Source organism: Fringilla coelebs, assembly GCF_963513975.1.
Source record: "Fringilla coelebs genome assembly, chromosome: 3".
Taxonomy (NCBI): Eukaryota; Metazoa; Chordata; class Aves; order Passeriformes; family Fringillidae; genus Fringilla; species Fringilla coelebs.
The window spans coordinates 95,385,024-95,413,012 of NC_140030.1; the positions used below are offsets into that span (position 1 = coordinate 95,385,024).

Sequence of the window (27,989 nt, forward strand, 5' to 3'; positions counted from 1 at the left end):
GGGGCACACGCCCGCAGGGCTTTCTCTCTCTCACGTGCGACACCAAAGGGCCGGATCGGTCCCTGTCACAGGGCACTGCTAAATATCGCGTCTGGAGCCAGTCCGCGTTGCCTGTAAACAAGCTTTGCTAACCCAGCGCAGCGCCTGAGTGACAAATTTCCTAGCCCGGTGCCAGGAGAGCCCGGGCCGCCTCAGCAGAGGAGCGGGGGCGGAGACAGGGCGACGGCAGGCCCGGAACCGGCAGGGCTGGTCCGGAGGAGGAGGAGAGCGCTGGGCATGGCGGCGCCAGCCGCGCTGCAGCGGAGCGTGGTGTCCCCCGCGGGCAAGCACACCGCCTCCCTCATCTTCCTGCACGGCTCAGGTGCCTGCTTTCCCTCCCTTCTCTCCCCGCTGCCCGCGGGGACGGGGCGCTCCGGGGAGCGGCTGAAGCGGGCAGGGTCGGCCCCTCCGGTGCTGTGGGAGGGGGGCGGCGGGGCGGGGTGGCCGCGGCGGCCGCCAGGACTGAAGAGGGGCTTTGAGGTGACCTTGTCCCCGCGGCTCTGCCCTCCTCGGGCCCGCAATGTGCAGGCGGTGGGGGCAAAGCTGTGAGCGGGTGCCCGCAGAGGGTCCTACAGCGACGGCGCCGGCTCACACCAGACCGGCTTCCGTGAGAACGCCCGCGTTCCGGGAGGTCACAGAACGTGCTCAGTTGGAAGGGGCACATCAGGATCGTCGCAGGCCAACTCCTGGCCCTGCACAGGACACCCCCGGAGTCATACCGTGTGCCTGAGAGCACTGCCCAAAGGCTTCTTGGACTCTGTTGGGCTGCCTGGTGCCGTGACCACTGCCCTGGGGAGCCTGTTCCAGTGCCCAACCATCCTCTGGGTGAAGAACCTTCTCCTGACACCCGACCTTACACTGCGTACTGTTTCCTCGAGTCCTGTTCCTCCCTAAATTGCCCTTCTCAGAGAGTAGCCACATTCGGAGGATGGCTTTTCACAGTTAAAGTGTCTCTTGCTGTTTTAGAATCAGCATGAGGGTACTGCTGGCACCCTTTAAATGTGTTCATTTACCGGCTTCTGATTGTTCAGAAGGGCCCTCTCCATGTCCAGACTGGCTTCACGGCCATGCTCTGCAGAGGGGATTTACCTGCATCAGTGACTGGCTGGAGAGCAGGAGGGGGGCGTGTGTTTTGTTGGGTTTAATTCCTTAAAAGTTGTTTCTAATGAACTAAATACCAACAAGGTACACACGTGGGAAAAAAAAAAAAAAAAGAAAAGAAAAGAAGAAAACCAGTAATCTTAGGTCTTTACTAAATCAAGACCTTGAGAATCCATGCTACTGAGCTGGCCGTGTGCATATGGCAACATGCTCAACACTTTCTCTGTCTTTTGCTTACTTTTGCTTTTAGCTGGTGCTTCTGTTTAGTTTAACAAAGTTGTGTGTCCTTACTAAATTAGTTTCATTTTTATAATCTAGTTTAATTTTGTTTTTTAAAAATTCTGTGAGTAAAAGAATGAAAGTGAAAGAGTTTATGTGTTCAGCTCTCTTGTTAATGCTAATGCTTTAATGCTTGAGGAAATAATTTTCTGTAATGTTGGAGGAGTAAGGGAAGATTATGGTTAGAGGTTGATTCCACATGTGGTTAAAGTACTCTACAATTTTATTTTTTTTAATATATATTATTTTGTTCATAATGTTTGTAATGGGGTGGTTTTATTTGGTTTCTAGCAGTTCCAGAATAGAATTTAAAACAGAAGTCACCACAGTGCTGTTGCTGTGGGCTGGCCTGTAAACCTGAGTTGTAAAACTTCGTACAGCCCTTGTGATGGAAAGTGGTGGTCAAATGGCACAAATCCATTTTGTACATAATGCTTGCTCTAGACAAACTATAACAAGTGCAGAATGCAAATGCAAAATGGTATAGAAAAGTATTAGAACAACCCTGGTAGTGTACATCAGATTTAGGTAGAGGTTCCATTTGTAACTTGGCAAGGAAGGCAACTGGACATAGCAAGTATGTAATAGCTTTTTAGGCTGAGGATTACAACTTTGCAAGTTGTAACAAGCACAGAATCATAGGCTGGAAAAGACCTTTTAGAACATCGAGTCCAACCATTAACCAAACGCTGCCAAGTCCACCACTAAACCATGTCCTTAAGTGCCACATCTACACATCTTTTAAATACCTCCAGGGATGGTGACTCAGTGACTTTCCTGGGCAGCCTGTTCAGTGCTTGAAAGCCCTTTTGGTGAATAAGTTTTTTCTAATGTCCAGTCTACATGTTACATATTAAATTTAAACTTTGCATAGAAAGAAAACTTGGAAATACAGCCTATATTTGAAAGGAAAGAAAGTCATGTTTTACTTAAGGAGGAAGAAGAAGATAATATAGCTGCCATCAGTCTTTGTAAACTGACTCAAAGCAGAATCACCCATTATTTGCCTTTTTTTTTTTTTGTAGTGCTCAGAACATATAGTGCTGAAATTTCAAAAGAGCCTGAAAAACTAGCATTTCAGGAGGTTTGTTGGCTTTTATTTGATGTCACAGTCTCCTCTTCTCCTCCCTCTCCTCCAAGTTCTGTTCCTAGCAAATCAAAATACATTATCTGAGCATGCAAGCGCTCAGATTTGAGTAGCATTTGGACCATGACAGTTCTTGACACAGAAGGTCATAGTTAAATTTTCTCTTACTGAGTTTTCTGTGACCTTTTCATGGACAAATTGTCTTCAATAACAGTAGATGTTTCTGAAGATCTTTGTGAAGTTTAAGAGGTGGGAATAAATAATAGAATAATGATTTATCCTACATCATTAAGGAATTTGTAAAGACCTAAGTCCCAATTCTGTAATCGTTTAGATAGTTGGTTGACTTACCTGAGGTTCATTCTGTGCAAGTATTTGCAAGGCCTAGACCTTGGCTTTCTAACTGATAAAAAACCAAAACACCCAAAACAAAAGCAGTGTATAGGAAAAAAAAAGTATTAGTTCGAGCCCCCCTACAATACATTGTTTATAAGTGAGCCTTGAGGAAACCCTTGTGTGTCAAGGGTGTCTGAGAAGAATCAGAGGTGCTTTTGGACTTCAGATCACAGTACTTGCATAACCAAAGTGCTTGTTGGGAGTGTGTTCTGAAGTACCTAGTTAAGGAAGTAACTTTGATTTTACTGTTTAACTTAGCACACGGCAAGATTTGTGTCAGTTTTAAATCCTGTTTTTTATTTGTCTCGTGGCGTTTTTAGGTCAGAGAACAGTTAGTTCTAGTTATGCTAATTGTGCTTAACAGGAAGAAAATTGTTGGGTTTGAATCCTTCCTGCCTTCTATTTTAATTTTGAAGATACATTAATTATGTTTGTAAATAAAAACCATCTCAATTTTGTTAGAGTGCCTAAGAGCATATTTTCTCCATTGGAGAATTATAATAATTTTAACAATGGATTGGTATGTTCATGTGGCGTTGTTCAGATGAGCCCTTGTAATGTGCCAATAAGCCTGGCTAAGGACAGTGGTATTTTATTGGCCATTTTATTGAAAAGTATGGGGTGAGTTCTAAAGTCAAACCAAACAACTTGAGCTAAAATAATAGAGAATTTTAGCATTTTGAGTTGATAATGTGTGGGAACCTCAACTTCAAGCAAGACTGAAGTCCTGTAGCATGAGTGGCAGTAGTGAAATACCAGTTTGCTGATCTGCAACTCAATTTTTTAGGTTGAACATCCTTCCTACTGTAAAATATATTCCTTGATGGATCAATTTGCTTAAGCTTGAAGTATTGCATTACACTGAGGATTTATTTGTGCCTGCTCTTGACAGGGGTGGCAGTGAAATTATGGCTGAAGATACCAGTGGTGCAAAGACAAGCTGTAGACACTGTCTGGTGTATATATGTATATTTATGTATATATATTTATTTAAAAGGAGTAAATGCTATCTACAGAAGAATTCATCCTGTTTGTAGTACTTCAGTCTGCAGGGGTTTTGGCCATAGGCCGTGTTGGTAAGACTAGGAAAAAAACAGATTGGGAGTGGATCTCAACTGGTTTTCAAACAGAATTGTGAGGTTAAAGTTTCTTTAAGAGTCTGTTAGATATTTTAGCTGAACCTATCGCTTTACAAATTGTCTTTTCCTGTAAAGCCTATGTGCAATGTTAGCATAATTAAATGTGAAGATCTTTTTTACTGGGTTCTGAAGTGGGTTAACGTAAAATTCTCTAGTAAAAGTAATTAACTTTTCTAAGGAGAGCAATAGTTATTTTACCTCACTTTTTAGATTTTCATCAATATTTTTGTTTATTACTTAAGAGCAAATATGGTAAACTGTAAGTAAGAGAGTAAGACACAAGTAACCTTGTGTGTGCTTGGGAGATGCTTAAGTCATTGGACGTAGTAAAGTATTGATTAAACTTATGTTGTGGCATCTCTGAAGTAGTCTTTTTCTAGGAAGTTTTGAATCCATTGGAAAGGGGACTGAAGTTGTTCTAGGAAGTCCTGTTTTAGCATTTTAGTGTATTAACTTCATAATTTGAAATTAAGTCAATCTGAAGTATATTTTACATTGTATAATTTTCTTGCTAAATGCACAGAATAATTCTTGTACTCTTCTGTGTGATACAGGTGATACTGGCCAAGGAGCAAGAGCATGGATAAAACAAATTTTGAATCAAGACATGGCATTCCAACATATAAAAGTAATTTACCCAACGGCTCCTGCCAGGTACCATTTATTATACTGTAACTGTAGGATTAAGTTCCTCTGTTCCAGTGCTATAAAATACAGTCTGGATATTAGTACAAATTGTCTTAACAATTCTTTCTTTTTTCTCATGTATATGCTTTTTGACAAAACTGAAACTCAGCCTTGCATTGTTGTCTAGGAACTGTGATTTTAAGTGGCTAAGACTCTAAATGATTCCCAGAAGTCACAGGCTCTATTTGAAATTTGGGTATTGTCCTCATAGTAGCTTTCCATTTCCTTCATATAAGTAGAAGATGATCCTGCAATGTGTGTTGTAGTGGCATTAGAGAGTCATGATCCAGATCACAACCCTACCCATAATAACTCCCACAAATTAACTATTAAAATATTGTTTTGTACTTAATGCCAGGTTTCAGTAGTTAGTCTTTTTGGCAAGTAGGATGTCAAAGATCCTCAGCTCCTGGAGAAAGGACTGGGAATTCGAAAATGCACATAACTTCTTGTTTGAATCCTGGCCCAACTATTTCAAAGAGAATTGAGTTCAACATTTGCTGTGAGCTTAAGTCTTGTTATTAAATGATGCTGTGTATTCAGTGGTAGATGGATATACAGATAAAAAATTTTTCCTGCAGGAATTTGAAAGTTTATGTAGTCAAACATAGAGGGTAAAAGTTGGACACCTACCCCCATAACTATCCAAAGGTAATATTAAATATGGAATATATAATTAATTACATATATTATGTATGTAACATAAATTAAATATATAATACTAAATTTCAAAAGTGTTAAATTTTTCTTAATACAATTTTTTTAAGGTGTCTGTGGCTTAAAATTAGGAAAATGTTTCCTTGAAAGGTAATGGGATTGAGTTTCTTTCTGGATTTTTGCATAAGTGTGGCTGAATTCAGAATGGAAAAGGAAATTGTGACGTAGACTTTTGAGGTACAGAGGTTTCAAAGTCAGGAAAAAATTCTTGGAGGGTATAAACAAGTGAAAAAAAAACCCCTTTTCCTTGACCATGTATTTTTTATGGCCTACTTGGGCAGGAAAAGCAACTGAGAGATTGCGGTGAATGTACTTGCTGTTTTACAGAAAAATCAAGCCTGTGAGTGGAAGCTTTTGAAGCACTGTGTTCTGGGTTAGCAGGGAGTGAATCCCATTTTCTGTAAATAATGTGCTTGTTACTTCACTGATGACAGGCTGAAGTGATGCTAGAGTTATCAGCGGCACATTACGGACGCTGAGTGGCTCCACTGCTTCCCTCCCAACACAGCAGATACTGGGGAAATGCAGGAGGAGCTGCTCCCCTGGAAAATGATTTTTTTCCCTTCTGTTATATGCAGCCAGAGCACTTCAGACCACATCTGCTGGGCCAGTGCTTGACTTTTCCGTCCCACTGCACTTCTGAGGTCCAGTCCTTTTCTTATTTGTTCTCGTTTCTTTGGGTAGCTACAGATGTAAATGATGTGTGAATGATTAACCGGCAGCATCTCCTGATTCAAATGAAGGAATTTGTTTTTATCTTACGACTTTGAATTTCAGTTCTTTGCTAAACAGATGGGAAGATACTGTTGTTATTCAAATATGTGAATAAACAGTTTATTTCACTCTTTTTTTCTTTTTTAAGTTGGACTTATTCTTGTTCTTTTCTAGAGCAGGTAGAGTAATTCATGAGCTGATTAAGTGGCTTTTAGCAAAACAGAAAAGTTATATATTCAAAGAAAATAAAACACCCACAGTTTGTCTTTAACTGGCAAAGCCTTCTCGTGTATAGCTCTCTGTTGCTGATGAACAGCCCTAGCTGACACAGTAAAATAAAACAGATGCTCCTAAGCAGCTTGCCACTGTTTGCAGCAGTGCTGAAGTTTGTGATGATACATGTCATTGGTTGAAACCAAAATAACGAAGCATTTACAGACCTATTTCATATTGTTTTAGTATTCAAGAACAAACCACATTATGCGTTTTTGAAATGGTTTTGTAACAGTTGTCTTCCTTTCTTTCACAGAAAATAAAAGCAAGGCCTAGGACTTCCAAACTTGAATGGCTGACATTAAAGTAATTAAACTTGAGTATATATGTTGGTTTTATTTATGTGTATATTTATATGTATATATATTTTGATAAGAATTCTAAATATTTCTGGTAGCAGGGGAGGAATTCAGCATCCTTGTTAATGAGACCTATAGCTGGGTGGTTATGGACATACAGATCAGCTGAGAAAATTCTGAAACCAGGTTCTTTGCCCACAGAGGCTGAGGAATGTGCTGGCTGAAAGTCAGGCTGCTGAGAGAGAGCCTCTGTGGGTCTCTAACCTGCCACTGCGCTGTCAGTGCAAAACTTGCCTGGAGGTTCTTGAGCTGATGATGAAATCAAGGAAAAGTTTGAAGCTTGGCAACACCCTCCTAGGATTGGCTGATGTGCTCTTCTGGCAAAATACTGTTAATATGGATGTACTTCCTACTCTGAGCTCCTGTCTTTTCTGGGATAACTTTGCACATGCACAGTGAATGTTCTCTGTCAAAGTAGCTATGCCAGTAAAAGCAGGTTTGATGGTACAACTGCAAAGCTGGGGACTTTGGCAGGATAAACTGCAGGTCAGGAATACCTCCTCACATTTTTGATGGAAATTAATAGATCCATAGATATGCATTCTTTACATCTGTTCAACAGAGTTTTGAAAAGCACTGGAATTCACATTTTTCAACACAACATTGAATTTTTTTTTTTTTTTTGTGAAGAATGGATTTGGGTTATACTTATGTTTTGTTTAGATTTTATCCCAGGTGCTCAAACATGCATATTTTTAATTTGTAAGCATCTGAGGTTTAGACATGTTTTGATTCAAGAGTCAATGTATTTGAAAATTATTTTGGAAAACCAGTCCAGCATATAATCGGGAAGAATTCTGAAATATGTTCTTTGGCTTCACTAACATTGATTTCGACAAACAATAAAGAAGATTATGGGTAAAAGCAGTGAAATGTTACTGAACTACATTTTATAAAACTGTTTTTTACTCTTCTCTATAGGTCTCTGTAAAAAGTCACTCTTCTTTTTTTAAAAGAGATTTGTTTTAATAATTTTTTTGATATTCAGAGTTTGTGCAGAGAACAATCACCTGATGTTCCCTGGACAGGCAGTGTTTACAGCATTTTGTCTCACTTATTTCCCATCACATTGGAAAGTGCAATGAATGAGTCTCATATTTGGTTGTTTCTCAAGCAAAAATAACAGAATGTGGATAGTGAAATTTACAGTTAAAAAAGACAAATTTGCCAAAACACTAAGTAAATTGCATATGGTAAAAAGCATGCTTCGATAAAAATGGAAAAAATATGTGGATTCGAAGACTTGCTGTGATGTAGTGAGAGTTCTGACACCTGAATTTGGAATATGTTTGGAAATTAAGTGCATTTACCTGGGGTATACAACTTTGCTTTACAAATTAAAAGTTTTACACATTGCTTGGAGGTGTAGGGGTTTTTTTCTGAAATGTACTGGGATACTTAAAAATGCGTAGAGAACAGTTTTAATTCTCTAGCTTTCTGTCAAGATTAGTGCTTCTGCACATAGATTAAACTTTTTAAACAACAGAATTCTATTTTCTCTCCATTGTAATGCTAATATATATCTTTAAAAAAAAAAAACCTCAAATTGGAGCCCTAGTAGCTGATGCAATCCCTAAAGCCACGTCTACACTAATAGTTTTAAAGGAAAGTGTTTCCTTTTTCCCTTTTTATTTGGGTCAGGATGCCTACAACTTTAAATACTGTTTCAGCTGCTACAATTGTGACTTAAACATTAGGTTTCTACTGAGTTTCTAAATCAGAACTGAATACCACCCAATTTAAACTTTTTTTTTTTTTTAATAGAAAGTGATAGTTTAAATTGGCATTGCAGGAGCTAACGTGGTAAATCTAAAACCATTTAGGCTCTGCTTGTTTTAATACATATACCTTGCCTTCTATAATTCCCTGAAAAAATCTAGGCCAAAGATTCTTTGTGTTGTCTTGCATTCCATTCTGACAGTCCTTCTCTTTTGCAAGTCAGAAAATCAACTATAAATACTACTTTGGCTATTTTATGGATCTTTTTGACATTTGCTCAACAAACCTTTCTGTGGGATGTAAGTGTCTGTGCAGAACTTGTTGTCTGGGGTGCGGGGGCCCCAATTTATTCTAATTTCCATTATCATTATGTGGCTGGTAAGGACTTAAAGGCCCACTGCTCCATCTTTTCTCCTAAATTCACGTCTTTGCTCAGCTCATGGGTGGAAATGAGCTTCATCTCACCATATTCCCCATCTGGCTCTATCACAAAACCACCAGACAGTTTGGCACCACTCAGCTCCTCTGGCAGCCTCTGCCTGTGAGAGGCCTCAGATTGGAAAAGCAGCAGGGGTACTTTAGCTCGGACTTGAGATGGATTGGAGGGGAGCATGCACGGTGCCTATCGTACTGTTTTTGGCTCAAGCAAATGTTATTAATCCTTGACTTTTGTAAGTCCTAACCTCATTCATAAATTTAACACAAAGGAGTCTTTTTAAAAGGTGGGAGCTTGAGGGAGAAATGGGAAAGGTTTGGGTTGGTATCATGGGGTGGTTCTTTCATCTCCTTTAAGCAGAAATTCAATGTGTTCTGCATAATAATGCTTGAAGTATGCTTGGATAAACTTTGTATTTTCCTTTTATTTCTGCTCTGGAATTAGGTGAGGAAAACTGCATATATCTAATGCTCACATCAGATGCTAAATAGCACATGGGATGCGCTAAACACTTGTCAGAGATAACTGTAGTCATGCTTGGGGAAAACAAATTAGAACACGATGGAAATGATCTTGGATTTCTAATCCCTTTTACTGCATTGTGCTCTTAGGCATCCTTCATCTTTTTCTTCTCTCAACCCTTTTCTGGTACAGAAGAATTGGATACCGTCATTTTTATATCACCCTTCCTGCAAGCAGTTGTGGGTGTCTAAGTTACGTGCCATTCTGTGTTCTTGCTTTACAGTCTTTTCAAAGGTTCCTGTGCTTAGCTAGTGTCATTCATCCATCCTCAGTGTTGTTTGCCACCAGCTTGTGAAAAATGCCACTTTGAATCCCAGAGTGCCTTTCAGACCCCATAATGGAGAACTGATGCAGATTGGACCCTGGTTTGCCTCTTGCCACTTTCTTTCAGTGAATTTGTAAGGGAGCCACTATTGGTTGCTGAGGAACTGGCAATGTGTATTAAAGGTCTTTTATGGTCTTTTCAACCATAAAATTATTGCTGTTCTCTGATTAGCACCAATCCCCAAAATTTACACCACTCTCTCCAAAAAAAAATCCCCCAAACAGCGAAACCAACCCAGCAAACCCACAAAAACAAAGAAACAGAAACAAACTTAATTTCTTCCATTGAGTTTAATGCCAGACTCTATTGCAGCTCCCTTTGTCTTGAATGAATAAGATTTGTCTCAAGTAACAAAAGCTGTCAGCATAGTATTTCTTCAGGTAACCATTCTGTATGGGCTCAGTCAGCTCTCATTTCAGACAATGTGCATCCAGAACAACTCTATCAAAAGCATTTGCATGAGGTTGAGTGAACAGGCACAGCCTTTTCTGGAGAACAGCCAAAATTGCTCCTCATGGAGATGACTCTTGCCTTCCTTCTGGTAATATTTTTTTTTTTTTTAGAGTATAGTTTTAAGTTAAAGCTGCTTGAATTTTGGACACATCATATGCTCTGTTACCATACCATAAAACTTCATTTTTAAGATATGCTGACTCTCAGTTTTAACACAAGATGTACCTCGGACTAGAGTTTCTGATTTATACTTCTTATTTGACTAGCTGGATTCTCTGCTTTCCTCCCCATTTCTTTTAAAATTTGCTTCTTGCTTCAAGCAGACAGTGGGAATTAAAAAGCATATTTTGGACCTAAATTTTCTATTGAAATGTAGTGCTGAAATTCAGCAGTGACATTATGCTATGAGAGAATTTGGGATTAGGGAATAATATGCTTTCATTTCAAAAAATCTGCCATCACCTTTAAGAGAGTCAAGACTTGCTTCTAGAGCCACTCAATATTTTGGATTGGAAGGGACCTTTCAAGGTCATCTAATTAACCCCCCCCCAACAATGAGCAGGGATGTCTTCAACTAGATCATGTTGCTCAAAATCCCATCCAGCCTGTCCTAAAGTGTTTCCAGTTGTGGGGCATCTGCCACCTCTATTTAACCTGTGTTGGTATTTCAGCATGCTTCTTGTAAAAACCAGTCTTCCTTATATCTTGCCTAAATCCAACCAATTTAAATTGAAGTCATTCCTCCTTTTCCTGTTGCAGAAGGTCCCACTAAAAGGTGTGTTCCCATCTTTCTTATAGGTCCCTTTAAATACTGGAAGGCTTCAATAAGGTCTCCCTGGAGCTTTATCTCCTTCAGGCTGAAGAAACCCAACTCTCTCAGCCTTTCTTTTTGGGAAGAGGTGATCTGATAATTTCTGTGGGCCTCCTCTGGACCTGCTCCAACAGGTCCATGTCTTTCCTGTTCTAAGGATTCCAGGACTGGATGTAGTTCTCCACCTGGAGTCTCAGCAGAGCAATGTGGAACTACCGTGGTAGTGTGCCCTGTAGATTTTTTCAGAGGGTTGCACAGTCTTCTGAAAGACAACATTACAATTTGAGAGGCTCTACCTCCTAACTGAGAGGAGATGGGTTTGGGAAGCAGGAAAAATGGAGGATTTCAGTAATTTTTTATCTTTCTTTGTCTTTATTTCAATCTTGAAGCCCAACTTCACTATAAATTTCCAGTTCTGTCTGACATTTCGGGAAGTTCTGTCTGAAAGCCTGTAAGCCAGCACCAGAGGTCTGGGTTTATGTGTCTGCTAATGCAGGGTGATCATAGTGCTGAGCATGAAGGCAGTGATACAATCATGCATCAGGAGAAAGAATTGGGGGAAGAATGCTTGCCATTTATCAATGTGCTGTCTCATGTAAAGAAGCTAGAACTGCTGGCTTGTCTTCTAACTTAAAATGTTGGATAGGGACAGTGATTTATTGGGTAATGAACGAAACCACCTGTTGTTTTATGTGAATCACTATGCTAATGGCATCATTTTGGAGATGGAATTTGCCGTGGTTTGAGATCTGAATTTGAACCTTGTGTAGCATCATTGGGTTGCTCTCCACTTCTGTTAAGATAATTTCAGGCTAGCTGGCACAATTCTAAGCATGAGTAAGAAGGTCTAGAGGATATATTCATGCTTTGGAAAGGTGGAGATAGATGGTGTTGCTGCTACCTACTTTTCATCATGTTTTCTTCATTACTACAGAACTCAGGTTAGCAGAAGCTAATCTATCTTGAGTTTGTAAAATCTGTAATGATATGTATTGCTTTGAAGCTTTGCAGTGAAATCAACAGTGAAAATTACTTCTGTCTGAGATGGAAAGGATGGTAAGTACTTACAAAGATATTACAGGATATATTTTCCTTTTAAGACATTGAAGTGTTGTGTAGGATCTTCTTGAGACTGCACTCTCATGCAAGAGGTGTATTAATCTACAATGACACCCTTACAAATAGGAGCTATAAAGTAATCAGAAAAAATGGTTTAGAGTGATTTCTTATATGGATTTGAATCTTTTATTTGCTTCAGAACATGGAAAACATACTCACACACACCCCTTAAAAGCAAATAAGAATAAAAGTCCACACAGCATGGGAGACTATATTTTCATTTCTACTTTCAACAGCACACATTTTTAGGGACACAGAGCTTTATTTCTAGTATCATTTTTAAAAGAGAATAAAGAAAGTGAGGTACAGAGGGAGTGATGGTATGAGTTTTAATTAAACTTAAGAGAGCAAAAAAAATTCCAAACTTAAAGCTGATTATTTGGTCTGACATTGTCCTTAACTGACCATGTTGATCTTGTTGGATGGAGTTTCCACCGCACTCTGTATTTTTTTTGCTTTTGCATATTTCAGTCCAGCTTCTCATGTCACTGTAACATAGGGATTTTTTTTTTTTTGTGGTTTAATTGTGTGAAAAAATTTGGTGCTGTATTCTTGGAGCTGTACGGATGGTTCCATGCCAAACATATTTGTTTACCGTGGTAATGTCTGAGTTGTAGTGTGCCAGCTAATAAAGGGATTATTTAAAGAAAAAGGTGAATGACTAAAACAGATGTGCCAGTTGGGTGAACCATTAAAAGAATCTTACTTCTCAGCTTTATGTAAAGGTTATTTTTAATGCATTTCTGAGAAATCAAGAGTGCTTGCAAGGATGTTTTTGGGGCAGCTGAAAGCCAGTTGTCTGTTTGCTAGGAGGTCTTTTCCTGTGGGCTTGAAAGATGTTGGTCTTTCATCTGTCTTATGAAGAATTAGCAAAAACAGCAAGTAGAAGTCCTGAGTTTCAACATCTGATCAAGTATTAGAATCTCATGATGAATTTTGATCTGTTTTATAAGTCATGAGCTTGTAATTTAGTTGTGGGGAAACATGTTTTAATATTTATGGCATGTAAAAGTAAATTGCTGTAATACAGCATATGTATGTATCTATGTTCCATATAAATCCTGGAGGTTAACCTGCTGTAATAATAAATCTAGGTCAACCTGTTGTAGTAATACTAAAACCTTTCACATCTTTTCCTACACAAATATTAGGTACTCTGACTTTACTAGAAAATGAAGCACTCTGGCTGCTAAGCATTTTAACCAGGACTGATGTAAAAGTGTTTGAGAGAAGCTAAAATAATGGATTAAATGCTGTTTACCCAGGCATTTCATCTATTGTATGTCACATTGTCCAAGTGACTTCCAGATACTCCATTGATTCTGCTCTTGATAGATTTGACTGGAATGTCTGCTCTAAGAAACTGACTTTTGTGAATTAGATATTTGTAATCTTATTTCTTAGGTGTTGATCAATTCATTTCTGGAGGCAGAATTCCAAAGAAAAGACAATCAAGAAAGCAAATAATTTTTAAACACAGCTTTAAGTTTTTGGGTGTACAAGATTTTTCCACTGAATTTCCTTTAATTTTGGAGTTAGCTTTTTAATAGATAAGTAAGGGCTACCTTGAAAACGAGTAACTCAATTTTTAAAATTCAGGTTGTTGAGTATACAGTTTGTTTTGAATTAAAGAAATGAGGGATTACTTAAGGCACTTGACCATATACTGTATGGCACTTTCAATAACAGTACATTTTAGGTACACTGAAGCTCTGCTGAGAAAAATGAACCTGTAGTGTTTCTGTTTGTACCTATCTGTTGCTGTTTGCTGCCTCTTTCAGTATATTTTTCTTACCATTTTTTAAGTCATGGGCTTTTTTTTGTGTTCATGATAACAGGCTGAAGAAAACCTATGTTCTCTCATTTTTTACTTTTATGACTGAATAGTCCAAATAATATTATCTTGATCTCTCATCCTAGTGGCAGTACTGGTTTAGAAATAGCTGTTTGCATATATGAGGCTCTCTGTGCTAATAAAGGCAGAATTTGTTCTTTCATTAAGAATAACTGAATTAGTGACTTTCTCATTTTAGGTTAGTAGTGGCTTTGTTTAATCCTAGCATTGAAAAATTCCAGAGACACCACAGAAGTCAACTTTAGCATTTTCAGAGACAGCACAGAAGTCAACTTTAGCATTTTAATACATTCAGAAATGTATCAAAAACTGTCTGTTTTGTAGCTGGTGATTGTAACCTGATCTAAGCTGAAGTTAAAGTGATGAATTTGCCCTGGTTGAGCATAGCGAATAAGGGTTTCAAGGGGTTTTGTTTGAGATGATCGATCTCATAGCAGTATGTTTTATAATATATTGTAGAGCCATTGCAAGGCAATTAGATCACCTTTCTTGGGATTTCAGGGCTCAATTAATCATCTTAATTTAAAACCAAAGAAAAGGCTTCTTTGAATGGAAGGTTTCTTGATTATCTAGGATTTGGGCAGCCTGTTGAAGCATTTAAAATAACATTCTGACAACATAGTATTATGGTGAGGAGTATCATAACTCTTGTTTGTGCACCAGTCCAGTAAGCACATGGCATTTCTTTCAGTTAGTTTATGAGATACCTGCCCCATTAAGATGAGGATGGCTGTATTTATTTGACAGAAAGAAAAATTGGCAGGTTTTTTTTAATACCTAGAAGTTCATAATCCCCATCCCCTGTCAGTTTTGTCAAGCATTAGGCAATTGAATTTTATAAAGTTAGCTCCTGCAAAGCTGTCTTGTTTAGAAGTTACTTCAGTTTCTTGTATTCTAGCATGGATTTCAACCCTAACTTTGTTTAGGATTAAGAACTTTTTGGCAGGTTTAAGATTTAAAATGTTTAGCTGACCTAACCAACCTTAACATTGAACTGGCTGAAAATTGCATTTTACATATCTTCCAAATGTTGGCTTCATTCTTGAAGGACCATGACTCCAATGCAAGGAAATGCAATGTGACTGGATGTAAATGGAGTCAGACCTCAGAGAGGTTTATTCTGTTCTTCGCTGGAGATAAACTGAAATTTTTTTTTTATTTAACACATATGATCAAGGCATTTGATCCTGTGCTTGGTTAATCTTTGTTTTCTTTTGTTCCACCACTCTAGGCCGTATACACCTATGAAAGGAGCCTTTTCCAATGTGTGGTTTGACAGGTATAAGATCTGTAATGACTGTCCTGAACACACTGAAAGCATTGATTCCATGTGCAGGCGCCTTACAGACCTGATCAATGATGAGGTTAAGAATGGCATTTGCAAGAGCAGGATACTCATAGGTAAGAGATTTATTTATAATGTCTTTATTCTAATGGTTTTTTAATGATTAAGAGATTATCTTCTTTGAATTTTCTCTATCCTGAAGGGTCATGAGCATGGCTTGAAACTGCTGAACAGCCTCTTCAGTAGCCTATCCTCAGCAATATTGAATCCTTATTTAAATCCATATCAGGTGGAGAATGTGGCTAACTGTAAGCAGTATCCTCAAAATGAAAAACTGTTTTTATTTTCAACAGTCATTTTTAATCATTATTTAAAATAGAATGGGCAGTGATTTACTTTGAGTAGCACATAGTTTTACTATTTCCTTTAAGCCCTTTTCAAGGATGGAAAAGTACACTTTCCAAAAATGACGTGCATTTTGGAGAATGGAGATGTAGCATATAAATAATCATGAACTTTTCCTTGCTCCTCTAATCACTTTGGGTTAAATTAATTCATGCAGGAAAAATGTGCATGTTACATAGAACTAAAGGTTGACACTTGATAAGAAATGAAGTATTAGCTGTAATAGTTCATATGTGTCTATCTTTATTTCTCTTTCCACAAATTCCCAGTAACTTTCACAGTACTTCAGTGAAATAGATGGTGAGATATTGAGGCACAGGAGTTGAGGGTGATGAAATAGCCTGTGGCAGAGAGGGAATAAGTATTCACAAGTCCATGGCTCCTTGTCCCAGGTGTAGACCACAAACTATTTTGGTTTGGGAAAAAGAACTCCTTATGTGGGATCTTATAAATGTATGTCCAGCTAAGTCATGCCATCATGATCTTGTGTGGCCAAGCCACTACCATTCAGCCTGGTGTGCTTTCCTGGTCTAGCCCCATGTTGCTCTGTGAAGGCCTGCGCTTCCTTTCCCTTTCTGGCTCATTGTGCTGCCTGCAGAGTGCATTGTTTTGGACGGCTGTCAACAGTGTCCCTTTGATCTGTCTCTCCTGTGTTGTTATACCTGCTGGCTTGGAAGCAGCTGGAGAAGTGCAGGTGCTTTGCTGTTGAGTGAGCTGAGAGATGCTCTATATACAGATTCAGTGTGCTACTAGGCTGTTTTCCTTTCCTCTGTAGCCTTCAAAATTAGAAATAGCCAGACTGCAAACTATGAAGGTTGTTTTCCAAGTCATAAGCAGAGTAAGGAAGCTGGCATGCACTGAGTGTTTCATCCCGTAGATTCTTTGGAAGTCCCCGTCTCTGTGTGTTTGCATTCCTCACATATAAATCAGAAATAGCTGTACTTGTTTTGTCACTCTTGAGAGCTCTGTTTCCCCACCTGACAGAGACTACAAGCCTACATCCTTGTGGTTCAGTCCAATGTTTATGCAAGAAGCAAAATAAGGCAGCCCCGAGTTACTTTGTCCAAAGTACAGAAGGGGACTCATGCAGATGCATAAGGAACTTGGTAGTGGAAAGTTGTATCACTTGTGGCTGTGCAAGATTAAGTGTTCTTCCACAAGAACTTTGTGCTTTTTCTGTGCTGTTTTTGATGATTAACCAGTGTGTGATGCAGTGAAGAATGAAACTTAGATATCCTCTCAGGTCTCTATGCATAAAGGTGACATTAATCATCCTAGGACTTTGTGCAAATAATTGCCCATCTTCTGGCATTCTTTCTTAGAGGAAATCAGGACTTTTGTAAAGGTACTCTGCAGTTTTATTGTATTCAGCCTGGAGAACAGAAGGCTGTGGGGAGATCTTGTAGCACTTTCCAATACCTTAAGGGTCCCACACAAAAGCTGAGGAGGGACTTTTTACAAGGCCATGCCATGTAATTATAGGACAAGGTGGAATGGCTTTAGACTGAAAAAGAGTAGGTTTAGATGAGATATTAAAAAGAAATTCATTACTTTGAGGGCAGTGACACACTGGAACAGATTGCCCAGAGAAGCTGGGGATGTCCATCCCTGGAAGTGTTGAAGGCCAGGTTGGATGAGGCCCTGAGGAACCTGGGCTAACAGAAGGATTTCCTGCCCATGGCAGGGGGTTTGAACCAAATGATCCTTAGAATTTCTTCCAACCCAAACCATTCTGTGATTTTTGATCAAAAGAAAATATGAGGCCAAGTCAGTATATCTGCACCACAATGTAATGCCCACTCAAAAAGGAGAAATGTGTGGCCTGAGATTTTTCTGAGTTTAAAGGATTGGTGTACAGGAGATAACGGAGGGTTTGGTTACTTGCTTAGAATGTCAGATAACTAAGTTGTCTCAGATCTTTTTAGATTTCTCTTGGAAAATGTCAGGAATATCCATCTGGTACAATAAAATGAGGCCTAAGGTAACATATGCAGACAGTAGGTTTGTCACTGCTGGTACCATGGAGTTGGAGGAGGCAGCCTTTGTGAGGTAAAGGGAAAAATAAGGCATTTATAGCAGGGGAAGCCAGGGTGAAATTTTGCTATGAATTCATAGTGCATTCAGTGCTGTTGAGTCATGTTGGAGATCCGTAATGGTACATGTCTTATTATGGAAAACAGAGACAAAATAGTTGAGAGAAGCAACTGGAGAACTTGGGGGTCTGTGAAGAACAGTGAGGGCCTTTTTGGGGAGGGTCACACAGAAACCAAAGAGCAGAGCAGTCGTATGAAGGTATTTACAGGCAATGAAATGCTCCTTAAAGGGTTAAGGAGAATTGGGTTGAGTGACCATTTTGTAGTGAGTGGGAGTTTTAATGACTGGAAAGAAAACAAAATGAGTATGAGGAGCGTAACAAGATTGAAGGTTATGGTTTTATATGGAATAGAGGACTAGAAATTACAGGCTGAGGGTAAGTGTCAGATATTGTTGGATGAGGGTGAGCGAGGTGTTAGGCAATCAGGAAGGTGGGCAGCTGCTGACAGCTCAGAGGTGTGGGATAAGAAGGCAAGATCTGAGAGAGCACTGTGCAAAGGTGAGCGAGTGGGAAGAGACAGGGAGCAGCAGTGGGCTCTCTAACATGGAAAATGAGGAGGCCAGCACCTGATGTTCTGGGCGATGATTCCCCTTCTTGAGCCATTCAGACTTTCCACAAAGCCCAAGACAGTGGGACAGTAAGAGCATTTTCTCTGAAAGAAATTGTAGCCTGCATTGTTTGCTTCAGTACCTCTGAAATTCACAAGTGACTGCTTGCAGATCAGAACTCTAAAGCTGAGCATAGAGTCCAGGTTGTGCAGTGCCATTCCTCTCTTCTTTATCAAGGAAAATGCTGGTGCAGCCTTGCTTTTAACAGCTGCTCTATGAATCTACTTCTAAAGAAATAAATTACTTAATTTGCTGGATCTAAAGGAAGTCTTATTTTTAACATATCCATTATAATTTTGTGACATGGCTTATCTACCCATTCTTATCTTCTAACAGTTTCAGGAGTTGCTTTCCTTTTAACACAACTCTTTTGAAGGAAGTAGACTTCTGATTAAGCTTTATTTCCCCTGACCTTGGAGGAGGAAGGAAGGGAGACTAGCAGCAATACATAATTATTCAAAAAAATAATTATATCATCCCCAGAATTTGATAATGGCACTTAGTTTTTAGCCAGACATTCTTATTGAGTTACTCTTACTGGTCTTCCTGGCTGCAGCACTCATTGTAAATAGTCCTGTAAGTAGGTTTGTATTGACTTTGGAGATAAAAGAGTGTTATAAATTTAGTCAAATTTTGACACTTGGAGCTTTGGTAATATCCTTTCTTTAAAAACAGGATGTGTTTCTTCTTTATAAATGCCTAAATTCATTGCTAAATTGGCCAAACAAGCCACAATTTAAAATGTAGGACAATAATTTCTTTTTCTATCTAAAGTTAAGTTGGGTTTTCAGGTGGTGGTAGGTTTTTTTTTTTTTGTTTTCTTCTGCTGGTTGTTCCTTTTTTTGGGCTTTTTTTAAACTGCTGCCATAGTGACAGTGTCCTGTAAAATAAGTCCACTTCGGTGAAAACTGTTTAAGTTTTCAACAGTCTTATTCAAGAATATGTTAGAAGCTCTTGAAAGAAATGGCCCTCTTGTTTTTTGAGCATTTTGTTAGGGCTTACTGTAGTCAACTACACTTTGGTGAAAGGCAGTCTTTTTGTTCTTTTTTTTGTTCTTAATTTAGCACTGGTTTCCTGCTTTCACAGGTCACTTTTTGTGTAGTGCAGAAGTGCTGATCCAAGTGTGTTGGTCTTTGCCACCTGTAGTCACTCGTGTAAGCAGCCAGTGAAAATAAACTTTCCATAACAGTCCTGTAGATTTGACTAAATGCCAAAAAACACATGCATGATTCCTGACCCCTTGTGCTGTAACAATAACACAAGGCACACAACCACTTTTTGTTTATTGCTAGACTTCTTACATAGCTACTGAACCACGGTGGAAGTAACATGAAAGCCCTGTGCTTCTTGTAAATATTAGCATTTCCTTCTCTCTCAGCGTGTGTGAGAATGGGATGGGGGGGAAATATTTTGGCTTTGACACCCCAGAGAGCAAATCCTATAAATACGTGGAGATAAAAACTTCCAGCAATAAATTGTTGAAGTGTTGAGCCATCTTTTTCACTCACAATCTTGGCACTTCATGCTTTTGGCTTCTAAGCCTTTTGCTGTCACTCATCCTATCTTTTATCTTCTGCTTTTATTAGGAGGACATTGTTTCCATTCAGAGGTACTTACTGCCTTGTTCTTACAGAGGAAATGTATAGGTTTATTTTGCTGTTTGTCTCTGCAATTCAAATGAGATTTCTCTTTCTGTACCTCCCATTTCATGGCTTTGTGGTTTATTTAAATTGTGCCTGAGATGCTGGGCTGAAAGTAGTACTGTTAGTCCATCTGCCCCATAATACCTGCAACATTTTATTAATTTTCAGAGCATCAGTGTAAATTTGCCTTGCATTTATACTTTGGGGTAAATGTTTGCTCCCCTTGGTTTTGGGTTTTTTTGTTTGTTTGTTTTTTTTTTTTTGTATCTGAACTGACCATGTGTTTCTTTTGGATTTCTGCTACTCTGGCTGACACATCAGGAAGTAAAAAGAGACATTAACAAATTAATCTTTCTGTTTCCTTTGTAAGTCTTTTGGTACAATGCTATTTTTAACCAAGAGTAGACCATTACTTGTTACTTTGTTTCCCAATACTTGATGGTGTCAATATTAATGTATCTAAAGACTCTGAAAGATGACACATTCCCAGTATGGTGAATGACGGGTTTAGCAAATGATAGTGAAGATTAGGAGTAAATAAGACTCACAGAAGTAAACTAATAAAATAATTCAAAAATAATTAAAAAATAATTCAACCATTATATTGTCATTGCATATAAGATAATGACTTCAGTAAGAAAATAATTATAAAGTGAATCAAGTTCTGATCTTTTCAGCCCTACTGGGAGCTCTGTTGAAGACATGTCCTTACTCATCTTTAATAAATGCCTGAATTCAGTGCAAAATTAAATGGATGGATGGGCTTTTAGAATGCTTGAGAGTTGTGCAGACATGCCACAGGGTACAAATTAACCTGTACTTTCTTCACAGTTGTGCCAACAGAATCATAGAAAAGTGAGACCTCTTAGCATTTGCTATTCCATTGTCATGTGCCAGTGCAAGCTCATCTCTATTTAGGCGAATCCTTTTCTGAATTCTAATATATCTCTGCTAGCAGAAGGTTCACAGCTCTGCAGAACAGCAGCTTGTTTCTGTGCATCGCTACTCTTTACGTTAGAGAGCTAATTTCCACTTTCCTTCCTGTGATTCAGTTTAGAGTCACAAATACTGTGAGCATAAAGGATAGGTTGTTCTCTTCCTTTTTCCCGTGTTGTGCAGTTATGCTGACTGTAAAAATGACAGGTAAGTGTTGCAGCAGGACACTGCTGTCCTCTCTAGAAACGACCCAGAAACATACTGGGTAAATCAAGCAAGCCATAGATTGGCAGAGTAACATCTCAATAAAAATTGATTTGAGATTTCATGGATTTTATTTTCTTTCCAGTGCTAAAAATTACGATCCCTTAGGTACACATGTTGGGTTCCCCTCTATTACCTGTAACAGTTGAAAATAAAATGTAACTGGTTCTGGTTTTACTGCCAGTTGATATGTTAGAAACAATAGCACACTTGTTTTTACAAGAAAGTGGTAAAAGTCGTACCACTTAAATATGCATTTCAAAATGTGTTTTGACTGGTGAGAAAGTTGGGGAGCAAATTAATTCATGTTCCTAACAAGAGCAAGTGGCTGAGCCACTGAAGGGAAGTTGCCTTTGTTCTTGTAAAGACTCTCAAGTTTTACTCTCGTTAAGACTAAGTAACAACCAGAATAACAAGGCTATCAAAGGTGGAAACAGTTCATTGCAGTTCTGCTGGTGTGCAAGGCTTGGGTTTGATGAAGTTTCATGAAGAGATTAAAAGGAGAAAATCACTGCTGTGAGGAAATTCACTTGAGACAAAGCAACTGTTTGAGTACTTAACACAGGAGCAGTGTTCAGGGAGTTCTGTGGAGAAGGGAGTTTGCTGTTCCACTGGCATTTGTACTCTTTGCTGATATTCATTTGTGAACACTGTTAAATGTATATAATACTTCCATTCATTGATGAAAATGGAAGGTCAAAACAGAAAGCTTCTTTGCAGATGATGTGTAGAACAAGGTTGTGCTGTTACCATTAGTAGAAGGTAAATCACAAAGTCCCTAGGGAGAGGGAAAGTAAACTGGAATGTAGCTTTAGGGAGAAATTCTTGATAACAAACTGATTAAAGCAACTCTAAGTTGAAATACTAAAAAAGGAGAAATTGAGAATGAAAAATGCTGTGAGAATGGAATGAAAAGGAGGCAAGAGTATGTTATGTATTGCAGTAATATCAGATCAGGCCAAGACAATTTCTGACTGTGCTGGTGTAGCCTTATGCAACAGAAGAGTGTTTCTCTTGTGCTGTGCTGGCAGAGGCACTGTGTGCTGGAGGATTCATTTCTTGCCACTTTGTTACCAAAGCTGTACTGACAAACGGGAAGAAATACAGGAAAGATGAAGACCAATTAGTACAGAGAAGCTAGTGAAGAAATATTGCTTAAAACAAACACCCCAAACTACACCCCTACACACAAGTCCAGATCCTAATCTCATCAAAATCTGGGATTTAGCTTCTCCTGTTCCTTTTTTTCTTCAAAATTTGTGTACTAGATATGATTCATAACTATTTTTTTCCCCATGGCTGTGATTTCTAGTATGGCAAGCAGCTTTGGGCACGTTAAAGTTTTACTGAAAAGCATGAAGAAGTGATGTTTGTTGTTTCCTAATTCCCTAATCATTATAACAAATGGACTAAGGCATTTTACAGTCAGGTCTGTATGATTTAGGATGCACTTGGCAATGTCAAACCTGTGTGTGCTAGAGAGCTGTTTTTTCTCTGAAGAAGATTGAACACCTAAAACACTTTCTGAATTCAGGAATAGCTCATTGCAGACGCTAAAGTGATGCATGGGGGAGAAAGCAGTTTTTAGCATTCTCTTATGTATACAGGACAGGAGATACAAAATAAATCTTTGTGCTGGATAATAAAGTTAATCTTTTCTGAGATGCAAACACAGACATTGTTAGACAAAGAATAAAGAAACAAATAAAGTTAAAATTTGACAGTAGGTAAATACTTGGTTTTCTGAACCCCATATAATGTTCAAGTGTCATCATGGACCAGACTATCATTTCAGGCAAGTACAAATGGGAAGAAAATTAATACAAATCAAGATCTTTTACAAAAATGAACTGGAGTTTTGTTTAAAAGGCTCCTAAGACCATTTACAAGGAATATTGTATCACTGAAAAATGGCAGCTGTGGTGAGGATTTCTGTTTCATTCAATCAGGAATAAATTCCATATGAGAAATTCAGTTTCTGTTCACATTGTGTTACATCATCCTGAGATTACCTGAATTTAGTTACAGATTATATTCCAGAAAAGAATGTTTTAGTTTTAATAAAGTATTGCATGGGAGTTTCCTGCTGATTCAAGTTCTTTAATTTGGAAGTGTTATGATTGTGTGATTTCACAAGATCTTTCTCAGCTGTCAACGTGAGTCACAAGCAGCTTTCTTCTTATTGCAGAGGGGTATTATCTAAAAATCAGCACTACACTGAAGCAGATTTGAGGTCATAAATGCATCCTTGAGTGAACTTTCTCTGCAACTGGAAGTGTTTTACATAATTTAGTCTTTTGTGTGTGCTCCCCTATTAGTCTACACATAAACCTCATTTGTGAGTCAGGGAAGTTAACACAAAAAGTTAGGTGCTTTCCTGAACTGGCATCCTGAGCATTGTTGAGCTAACCCTGTTTAACCACTGTGAAGCATTAATCACAGTTCTCTTTAAAATAGGCATGAGGGGAAAACTGAAAGTGAATGTACTTCTAAATTTAAGACCTACTGGCAAACTCTGAACTTTTGTGCACAGTCTTTGTGTGTCTTGGAAGTAGATTGGTCTCAAGTAGAGAAGTAGATTGGTGAAGACCTTGCCATGTTCTGCCCACCTAAGGATGCAATGTTGCTGTGTCATTTTGATTTGGTCTAACACTCCTGACACGATCTGTTTAACAATGCTGTACAGTTTATGCATTCTTCATGCTGAGATCATCTGTATACATGTACTTTTGTGTTTTGTTTACACTCTGTCATTTCATACATTTGCTTTGTGTAATATCTTTACCTGCCTTTTATTTTTCCTTCATCCAATATTTGAATTCTTTTAGAAGGTCTTGACTGAGAATGTCTTTTATATGTTATGTCAAACATGCATGTGTACTGAAATGGTTCTTTTAATTAAAAAAATAGTCTTAATCTGTAAATGTTTATTCAAATTGTTGTTTTTGAAGCATTTAGCATATGGCATTTACTCAGAGATTGTTGTGGTATCAGGTGATAAACTTCAGGTATTCCCATGCAAATCAAATTCAAAGAGCTAGTCCTTTGTATTGCAGTTTCTTGTAGTAGTATGAGCCACATAAAAGAACCATTACCTAATATTCTTCTAAACAGAAGGTGACTGCATTGTCAAAGACTGCTGGTGAGTAATTGCAGACAGTGTGCCAGATTGTGACTAACTGGGTACAAAATTTTAAGATTAAATCATTTACAAACTAGTAATGACTTTTCAATGCAGCTTTTCTTCCTGTAATCTGAAATACAGATTGGACTTCAGTTGGACTTCAGTTGGACTTCATTTTATTTGTTGACAAAGCATTGTCTGTATTTATTTGTAAGCAAATGCAAAATGGTTTCTTGGAGTACAAGTGCTTCTTTTGGGGTTTGGGGATGACAGCATTCTTCAGAATGATCAAAAGAAAATGAAATAAGTGACCAGATTGTGCATAAGAAAATAAAGGAAGCTTCACTCTATTCATTATCTGGATACAGTCAGTATTATGGCCTGTGTACTGTGTCCTTGTAAAGTAATGTGGTAATCTGGATTTCTTCACTAGTGAATAAGCATTTGTCATATAAAAATCATCCCTGAGGAATTATCTTCAGTAAGGAATTAGTGTAGTTGAAGAGACATATGGACCACAGAAGGCCATTCATTCAGAGATCCTGTTAGAGCTTAGGGGGAGTACGTTACATTTGTTCCCTATTTATTATATATCCGAAGGTATAACAACAAAAATATCCTCAATGCTAGCTTAATGTGAATGCTCATTGATTATGTAAAATAGAGATCTTTCATGTGTGAATGCTGTTATAAATAAGTTGAATACAAAAAGCAGTGAGAATTACCTGTTCGCAGAGTTTTACTTCATTAATGTCAGAGTATGCATGGCCACAGTATTGAGCTACCTGGTAGGGACCATACACAAATGGCTTCTGAAGTAATGGCATGATGGCATTTTTTGTCCTCTCTCAGTAATGAGTCTTCAGCACTGCTTTAGCTATTCATTATCTTAATTGCACCATGCTTTGACTTAAATCTCAAGCTATGCCACATAAGGTTCAGGTTGGATGTCAGAAGGAATTTCTTCACAGAAAGGTTGTTAAACTTTGGGATGGGCTGCCCAGGGAGATGCTGGAGGCACTGTCCCTGGAAGTGCTGACTGAATGTGGAACTTGCTTCAATGGTCTACTTGACAAGTTGGTGTTGGGTCATAGGTTGGGCTTAATGATCTTAGAGGTCTTTTCCAACCTAAGCGATTCCATGATTCTAAAGTCTTTGTAACCTTTATGATACTCAGGATGGGGTTTTTTGTTGTATTATGTATAAAACAAGTCTGAAGATAATAAATTGTACATTGGGTTACAAAGACTTCCAGAAAAATCTTTGTTTCTTTTGTTGCATCCTAGGAGGCTTTTCAATGGGAGGTGGAATGGCAATGCATCTGGCCTTTAGGTTTCATCAGGATCTGGCAGGAGTCTTTGCCTTGTCCAGTTTTCTGAATAAAGACTCTGCTGTTTACCAGGTAAGTGTGTAGTAGATATTATAGAAAACATGCTAAGCTACATGGAAAACATGGTGATTAAAATTCAATATACATGCTTATATGTCTGAGGCAGTTGATTCACATTCTAAACTTATGCCATTTCCAGGAAATAGATAATCAGAATATTAGGAAAGTGAGACTTTAAAGCTGTCTTTAAATAATGTTTTATTGCACTTTTTTGCACAGACGGTACAATATTAAAGTGTAGAAAGAGATTAACAAATGAAATGCTTTATTAGTTGTCCTTAATTGTTAAAGAGTCTGTGTAAGCATAAGTATTCTTTTAAAATGTGTGATGCATTATAGTACTCACAAGCTTCATTTACTGTCGTGAGGTTTTTTCTTTTTCTCTTTTTTGGAGAGGGGTATAGACCTTAAAGTAAACCCTATCATTTTTCAAGAGTTATTGCATTGGAACTTGAAGGGCAGTTTTTTTCGAGTATTTCCTTGTTTACTTCTATAGAGATAGTACAATATGACCCCTAAAATGTAGATCAGTAAGTGCAATAATTTTCACCACATAATTGTACATATTCCTTTTAAATTTTTGGCAGTATGTCTGACAGTGTCTCCTTTCCATCTAGGCTTTGAAAAGAAATGAAAGTTCTCTTCCAGAATTATTTCAGTGCCATGGAACTGCTGATGAGCTAGTTCTCTACTCATGGGGTGAAGAGACCAACAAGATGTTAAAGTCTCTGGGAGTATCAACATCACTTCATACTTTTCCAAATCTCAACCATGAGCTGAACAGAACTGAAATAGAAAAATTAAAATCCTGGATTGTAAAGAAACTGCCTGTTGAGGCACCAAAGGCAAATGAATAAACAAAGATCCAGCCTCATATTTTCTGATTTTTCATAGTTTTAAAATCATGTCTGACATATATGTGGGTGTCCCATATCCTTATATAAGCACAGCTTCAGGCAGACACTTCTATATTCCATAAAGTTCACCTAAGAGGTGAAAAAATGGTGCTGACCACTAAACCTCCTTTAATTATATGGATTTCTTTTTCTGTTTTCTTGTCCAGTTTTTAAGCACATGTCAGTCTACAAAAAATACTGACTGATAATATTAAAAGCATTCCAAAATAATCAAAGCAATATTCAGGAAGCATTGCTGTGAATCTCCCAGATAATTTTTTTTTTGGTTGGGGGGGAGTGAGCAGGAGAGTGTTCTAAGATGGAAAAATATACAGTGGCATTGTAGTTTCTAATGGCATTGCAGCAACAAAAAGGCCAATTATTAAAATAATACAGTTTTACTTGTACAAATGCATGCATGTATTCAAGTTAGTTTAATTAGAAGGACTGTATTGGCTTCAACTGGATTCTCAGCATGAGGCAATGAACTTGCCTCAAAGCAGAGATGTATGTCCCCTGAAAAAAAATCAGGTTCATGTTATATTTTAAAAAGTCCTAAGTAGCTGTGTCTAGCTATACCACAGACTCTTGTTATTGCCCTTTCTCATTGTTTTGTTACTCAGAGATCTAGGTTTGTGTGAGGTTATTGAGCCCTCTGTGGTTTGAAGTGTAGATTTAAAAAAAAAAAAGAAGTACCATCGTGATTGCTAAGATCTGTCCTGCTTTTTTTTTTTTTTTAAGAAATCATTCTTTGGGCCCTGTTCCTGTAGAAACTTATTTTTGCCAAGAGTTTTCTTTTGGCCTGCATGACCACATTTTAAATTAAAAGATGAGGATACTTGACTCCTCCGTGAATATTTAAAAGTTGTAAATAATGATTGTGATATAAAGAAAACTTGTATCCCCTTATTTTAATGGTGGATGATTCATCTCTCTGTCAGTTTGATAAATTAACTCAGAGTATAAATATCTATTCTTATGTAATTGTAATGCTTTTTTTATTTCTCCCCCCTCTGCCCCATTTTCTACTCCCCAATTTCAGTAATTTTTTTAGCATGACAAGCTATTCAGCCTTTTGCCAAAGCCAATAGATCCAAGTCTCTTGCTTAATCCTCTCTTTTTCCCGGTTTTGAGGAGTGGATCTGGGACGCTCTGTCACAGCAGATTGCTGCCAGTACTGACTATGCCTCCAGAAATATCAGCCAGCTCCCAGGGACTAAGTTTTATTCAAATCCTCATGCCCTGAGACCTCAGCCAGCTTTTACCTATCTTGAAGAGTAAGCAAGGGGAAAAAAATGTCACTGTTCAAGTA

At 38.2% G+C, this 27,989-nt stretch overlaps 1 protein-coding gene across 2 annotated transcripts; it reads left to right on the forward strand.

Moving 5' to 3' along the window:
- Positions 1-139: 139 nt before the first annotated feature.
- Positions 140-27,989, forward strand: LYPLAL1 (lysophospholipase like 1). Of its 2 annotated transcripts, XM_084202149.1 has the most exons (6): positions 140-361; positions 4,596-4,695; positions 6,689-6,738; positions 15,263-15,432; positions 25,678-25,793; positions 26,399-27,989. In XM_084202149.1, exons 2-6 carry the CDS (start codon positions 4,621-4,623, stop codon positions 26,636-26,638), a joined length of 651 nt encoding a protein of 216 aa, XP_084058275.1. In that variant the 5' UTR covers positions 140-361; positions 4,596-4,620; the 3' UTR covers positions 26,639-27,989. The 2 variants fall into 2 exon arrangements, with proteins under 2 accessions (XP_084058275.1, XP_084058276.1); XM_084202150.1 differs by lacking the exon at positions 6,689-6,738 and having other exon boundaries at positions 143-361.

What these genes read in the sequence shown, in the direction of transcription:
- LYPLAL1 (XM_084202150.1), top strand. Translation starts at nt 277, where the DNA reads ATGGCGGCGCCAGCCGCGCTGCAGCGGAGCGTGGTGTCCCCCGCGGGC. An exon ending in CATCTTCCTGCACGGCTCAG is followed by an intron (nt 362 to 4,595) that starts GTGCCTGCTTTC and finishes TGTGTGATACAG; the next exon opens with GTGATACTGGCCAAGGAGCA. An exon ending in AAGACTCTGCTGTTTACCAG is followed by an intron (nt 25,794 to 26,398) that starts GTAAGTGTGTAG and finishes CTTTCCATCTAG; the next exon opens with GCTTTGAAAAGAAATGAAAG.